The sequence below is a fragment of the Aplysia californica genome, unplaced genomic scaffold (genome assembly GCF_000002075.1).
Source record: "Aplysia californica isolate F4 #8 unplaced genomic scaffold, AplCal3.0 scaffold00052, whole genome shotgun sequence".
Taxonomy (NCBI): domain Eukaryota; kingdom Metazoa; phylum Mollusca; class Gastropoda; order Aplysiida; family Aplysiidae; genus Aplysia; species Aplysia californica.
Window position 1 is genome coordinate 883,468 of NW_004797322.1, and position 6,179 is coordinate 889,646.

Here is a 6,179-nt window from a genome sequence, read left to right on the forward strand (position 1 = left end):
TATGTTATGTTATATTATGTTATATTATATTATAATACTATCCAGCCAGCGATCCTTTTAAAGAAATTTGAAAACATAGGTGGTAACGTCAATTTTATACCATGAATAAGCAGTTTTCTTACCAACCCAACACAGTAGGTAAAATTAAATCATTTTTCTTCGATATACATTACAACAAATACAGGGGCCCCTCAAGGATGTGTTTTGTCACAATTTTTATTTTCACTATGTACGAGCGATTGCCAAATAAACAACAGTAACATAAAGTTGATAAAATTTGCAGATGATTCATCCATAATTGGGCTAATTCAGGCTGACCATAACGAAACCGCTTACAAGAATTATGTACTTAACTTTTCTGAAAGTTGTGAAAATCATAAGCTGCTTTTAAAGGTGAAAAAAACCCCAAAAGAACTTGTTGTTGATTTTAGAACAAAGAAACTGTCCCTGCAGCCACTCGAAATTAAAAGAGAAAACATCGAGCAAGTATCAGACTATAAGTATGTGGGTGTTACAATAGACAACAAACTCAACTGGCGTGTCCACACTTCTCTCCTACTTTAAAAAAGTGAACCAAAGACTATTTTTTTTCTAAGGAAGCTAAAGTATTTTAAAGTTCATAAAACTTTGATGTCCGTATTCTATCATAGAAAGCATGATCAATTTTTGTATAACAGCATGGGCCGGGAACAAAAGACAACAAAATAACGAAAATTAAATAGACTAATATAGAAAGCATGTAAAATTGCAACATCTACATTCCCCTACTTTGATGAATTGTACAGAATAGCTTGCCCTAAAACAATTAATTCCATCTTTTTAGACAACAAACATCCCTTGTTCCCTCAAATAAAAACATTTGTCAGAAGTAAAAGACCTAGGCTTCTGATCTGTAAGAAAGAAAGATCTATGTAGAAGGTCATTTTTACCATCATCTATCAAAATGCCGGAAGAAGGAATTTTAGAGTTATCGCGCATAAAGGTCGAGGTAACCAATTCTGACAGTATATTCCTACTCGTAATTCTCATTCAGGAACATTTCTCGCTCGTTCTAACTGCGAATGTACACATGAACAACGCCGTCACATAATACAAAAGCAGCGATAATAACCTATCAAGAATTGACCGTAAAAATATGATTTGTTCGTCGAAGTATATCATTCTTGGTAAGAGCCTACGTACTGTCTCGAGTAAATGTGAGGCAGGGTGGTGGAATCAGAATCTCGTCCAAATAATCAAAGTGAAGAGACTTGCATTTTTCCGCAGGTTTGGGAATTTTTATCAAATTTTTGTTTTTTGGCTCAACACCTTTCATACCCATTTAAGGACTGATTTCTGCGTGAATTTTTCTGAAAAACGTTGATTAAAGACACAAAAATTGTAAATTTTCAGTTTCCTCGGACTCTTATACTATGGAAATAATTAATCTTTGGCAGCCATTTTCTCACTGATTTCATCTCTGAAAACTGGTAACCCCCACCTCATTTATTCGCAAATATCTCGACTTGTATTTAAAATAAATGGATATTTTTTCCATCCAAGTAAAGACAAGTAAACAAGCTTTAAGATGATACCAATAACTCTACATGCTCAAATACTGTCGAGAGCCTGATTCCACCACGCTGCCTCACAAATGTCATATCACTGGTCAACGCTGCGGTATATAATAATTATTATTATGGTCCACGGACGCTGGAAATTACGAGTAATGTGTCCACTAGTCAAATTTTGACTAGAGTAGGGTATAAAAGGCTGCCCAGGGTTGTTTTGTTCAACACATCCTGAATATCTTGGCCACGGGTATGTTGTACGTTTCATTCTCAAGAGAATACGGAGTATCTGTTTTTAAAAAAAAGAAGCTTTACTGGAGCACGTTGAGTTTAAATCTTAGAGTGTATTTGCAGGTGCCGACGTGTCTTATGTGTACTGCTGTCCTTATGTGTATGTAATTAATTAAATGGCTGTGAAAGTGGCTTTGGGGGAATCTCGCGGCCTTGAGGTTAAGGTGTCCACCTCTCATTCAATAGGTCCCGGGTTCGAATCCGAAAAGGTACGGACAATTTTCTTATCTAAAATTGTCTCTTTTTACCTCCTTTCCCGCTCTCCGGCAATGTTCTGTCGTCTGCTTTTGCCTCCACTTTCTGTCCCAACATCCTCACCTCCTTTGCCCCTTCCTCTGGACTCCTAGCTCTTTCTGCAGCCTTTCCCGTGCTACTCCCCGGCTCTTCCTTACTGTTGTCTTTCAGCCACACTCCTGATCTTATGGTAGGGAAGATCTACACCTTGTCTTCTCGGACAAGGACGAAAAATCTCGCAGGCCCCGTGTGCAAGTTGCGCATGCTAAAGATCTCTTGGTTGTCCAAAATTGATAAGAGTAGGCTTTGGCCGCCACCAGGGCAAAAGTCAGAATTTTCTACTGACAGAAAATGTGCCATGGCGTGCTGGAATCAGGTGCTCGTTAATTTTTGGGCATATTATGGAGTTATTAGTATCATCTTTAGAGTTGTTTAGTTGTCTTTCTATCGGTGAAAAATGCTCATCTATCTTCAATAGAAGTCGAGATATTTTACTTTGAAGAAGGCGGGGTCGCCAGGTGTGAAAGGTAGATTTAGTGAGGAAATGGCCGCCACAGTTATGTCCATAGCTTGATAGTCCATGGAAAGTGGAAACTTACTTTTAATGCGTTTAATCAATGTTTTCCAGTAAAACTCCACCTAGAAATGTGGTCTTAATTGGACAACAATTATAGTGTTAATCCTCAAAACAAAAATTCGATAAACATTGTCAAACTAGCAGAAAAAATGCCAGTTTTTTCAATATCATAATTTTGACGAGCGCCTGATTTCACAACGCAGCGTCACAAATGTTTAATGTGTCCCACGGGCTCATGTGACCTTATGCAGTTGCAAGCGCCTTAAAATACTTACCAAAGAAAAGACAGAAAAAAAGAAAAAGAAAATTCATCCTTATGTGGTTGAACTGTTTTCCGTGTGCACATGAAATGTTTTTGTTTTTTTCATTGTGTATTTGAGGTTTTACTCTAATTATCGTGTCATCGATGTAAACCGCTCACACCTTATACTACTATAGAATAGTGCGCATTATATGTAATAATGTTTAAGTGATTATCATTATCATCAATTTTTCTGTTTAATATCAAAGTTGTGAGTTGCAATACAAAAGAAAGATAGCTCAACTTATTAGAGCTTTTCTTCATGTCTTTCTAAATAAGTACGGCGTTTTTAAGGACTTTGGTCTCATCTCAGCCGTGATGCTAAGATTGCTTTGGTATAAAATGTTCACTTTGCTTTAAAAGGTTTATCTCTGATTTTGAAAGTCAGATTTCAGAAATAGTAGCAACACTAGTTCCAATACTAACTTCGTTTTATTTATTCTTTTACAGAACCTACTGCTTCACAATGAAAGCTTTTCAAACCATTCTTGTCGCTGTCTTCATGGCAGGTAAATAGAGTGTGAGGTAACAGTGCTGAGGTTTTTTTAGGACATCAGTTTTTCTGGTTACATGTCGCAAAATATTAAGCACGATCAACTTATCATTTTTTCCATTGATTTTCAAAATCTGTTTTATTCGTTGCAATCATTCCGGGTTGTTTTTTTTAAAAGAAACGATACATTTGTACGTCGTTACCTCAGATTTATCAAGTTCTTTATGACATTTTTGGCAGCTTTGATTTATTTAGACCTGGACGTCAAATTTCTCAAAACTAGGCACTAAGCAGATAAAAGTTAGTAATTCTAAAGTAGGTAGCCACTTACTTAGGCATAACTCTAAGGTACTGAAGGTGATGATTGTGAAGCCAGTGGTGAACGTCAGCTAAGCACTCACAATTTATTATCTAGTCAATTCTTCCAATATTACCTTTTGATAAGCCTGGTGATGATCGAGAGTGAAATGCCTTGAAATTAAACTGTCGACTCCCTTCCACGATAAAAACACTAAGACTTACAATTTTTATTATACGTAGAATTGCATGAGTTTTGAAAAAATATAAACAGTATACGAGTTTGCATTCATTCTAAAGTGACCATTACTTATTTACTTGTTCTTCTGATGTCGCATGCAAGTCGTCCTTAAATAAAGAAAGGAGTTTTATTGGAAAGAAATGCAGTCATCCATAGGATTGATTTCTTTCTCTCAGCCATAACCACACCGTGCGCGGCATTTCAAGATCTCAACCTTTTCTCCTTCCCATCTTCCCTCATCCCTTAACCCTGGCCCTTTTTTCTCACCTTGCAGGTCTCACTGTTGCAGACGACACGAGTAATTGTAAACAAAACTTGCAGGGCTGTGCGTTTCCTATGCTTATTAGATTGGACCATCACATGGATACAGTGGAAACGTTCCTTTCCTTTGTCCAATCCACCACTGTGGATGAAGTATGCACGTGAGAAATTTCTTTTATTTAGGTTCTGCTTTGGGTAATAATGGATGTAAAACGCTTAGAGCATACTGTGGAGTGTGGATATACGCTATATCAGAGCAGTTATTACATGTTTTACGATTATTATGATTATTATGATTATGATTATTCTTATGCTTATGCTTATGCTTATGCTTGTGCTTATGTTTATGGTTATGGTTATACTTACACTTATGGTTATCGTTTTTATAATCATTATTATAACAATATTATTATTATACCGAGTTGCACAAGTTCTGTCACACCCAATTATTACGATAATTTTCGGTATAGCGTTAGAATTGCAGTAAAAATTAAAAGTACAACTTGTGTGACTTATGAGACTTCTTGTGTAAGAGCAGACAAAAGAAATCATAAACCGGAAGTAGTACGTGGACAAATTGTTGGTATTGATTTCTCTCGGTCCCTGTGGAAATCAATGCTTCCTACACACAAAATTTGCTTTGAATCACGTTGACAATTTGTAAACACACCTTACACTCTCTAAAATTCCGTACTTTTTAGCGGTTGGGTACCTATTTCTCATGTTTTCAAAATTTAAAGAACGATAAATTCAGAAAATAAAGGGGTTGCGTGTATGACAAATTCTTTAATTGCGCTTTCTGCTGTTGCAAGGCACGTACATATTTGCAGTGGAACCATCTAACGCTTGAACAAACGTTTTAACACCACTAGAACTGTCCAAGACAAGCCTAGACATGGCCAACCAAGGGCGACTACTCAACATCAGAATTGGGTTATTGTCAACACCCATGTTCAAAACCCGTTCCAACTTAGTGCAGAGACGGCCAGGTACTTCGGACTGTCTTGAAACACCATTATTAGACATTTATAAGATCGTGGATTACGTGATTATCAGCCTTTATGTGGAGCCATTCTAACCCTGTTTCATAGATAAAAATCGCTGAATTTTGGCACAACAACATTGTCGATGAAACTAAAGACGTTGGTAAAGCAATGGTTAATGTTGTTAATTCGTTGCATCGATGGAAGAGAAAAAGTGTTTAAAAGAAGAGAATAGAAATTTCACAAATCCAACGTCCCCCAATAGGCCCGAAGGAGGCTGAAATGTGATGGTAAGGGGGGGGGGATCTCTGCTTTTTATCGTATACATTTAGTTACTTTTCAAAGCAACCTCAAATAACGACAGTATTGTAACGAAATTCTTCCTCACGGTGACTACGCCACAAGGCACGGATGATGGAATATGCTAACAAGACAACTCTAGACCAAAACAGGCCACGATCAATAAAAACTCCTTCCAAACACATCAAATCGTTGTTCTGGACTGGCCTGCAAGACCCACAAGCCTTAACCCAACAGAACATCTGTACGATGACATTGACTGGAGGATTAGAAACAGGCCGCACTCCGTATAAACTCGTCAGGAACTGAAGGCTGCATTTCACAAGGAATGGCAGGGGATTCTTCAGACAACCATAAGGACTACAATTCAGTCAATTAACAGATGTTTTGTATCAGTAATTCAAACTGGAAGAGGCCACACGCCATACTGAGCAAACTTTGATTTGGATTTTGCAAGGGTCACTTGGAATAAAATTATCTCCCTTGAATAAGGAAAGACATTTGCCAATTCTTTTCATCCCATGTTGGCAGAAAATGAATAAAGATCGCGTGTACCAAATTTCTCTTAGTTATGTTGAATAGTAAATTAGTTATTGTACTTTTAAGGTGTGTGTGACAGAACTTTTGCAAATATTCTTGCTATCATTATTG

The 6,179-nt window shown here is 37.1% G+C and overlaps 1 protein-coding gene across 1 annotated transcript in view; it reads left to right on the forward strand.

Moving 5' to 3' along the window:
* Positions 1-3,370: 3,370 nt before the first annotated feature.
* Positions 3,371-6,179, forward strand: part of LOC101849992 — a 6,070-nt gene continuing 3,261 nt past the window's right edge. Inside the window, exons 1-2 of the mRNA XM_013079441.2 lie at positions 3,371-3,462; positions 4,259-4,406. Coding sequence (XP_012934895.1) covers positions 3,420-3,462; positions 4,259-4,406 — 191 coding nt within the window. The 5' untranslated portion in view covers positions 3,371-3,419. The remainder of the gene's footprint in view (positions 3,463-4,258; positions 4,407-6,179) is intronic.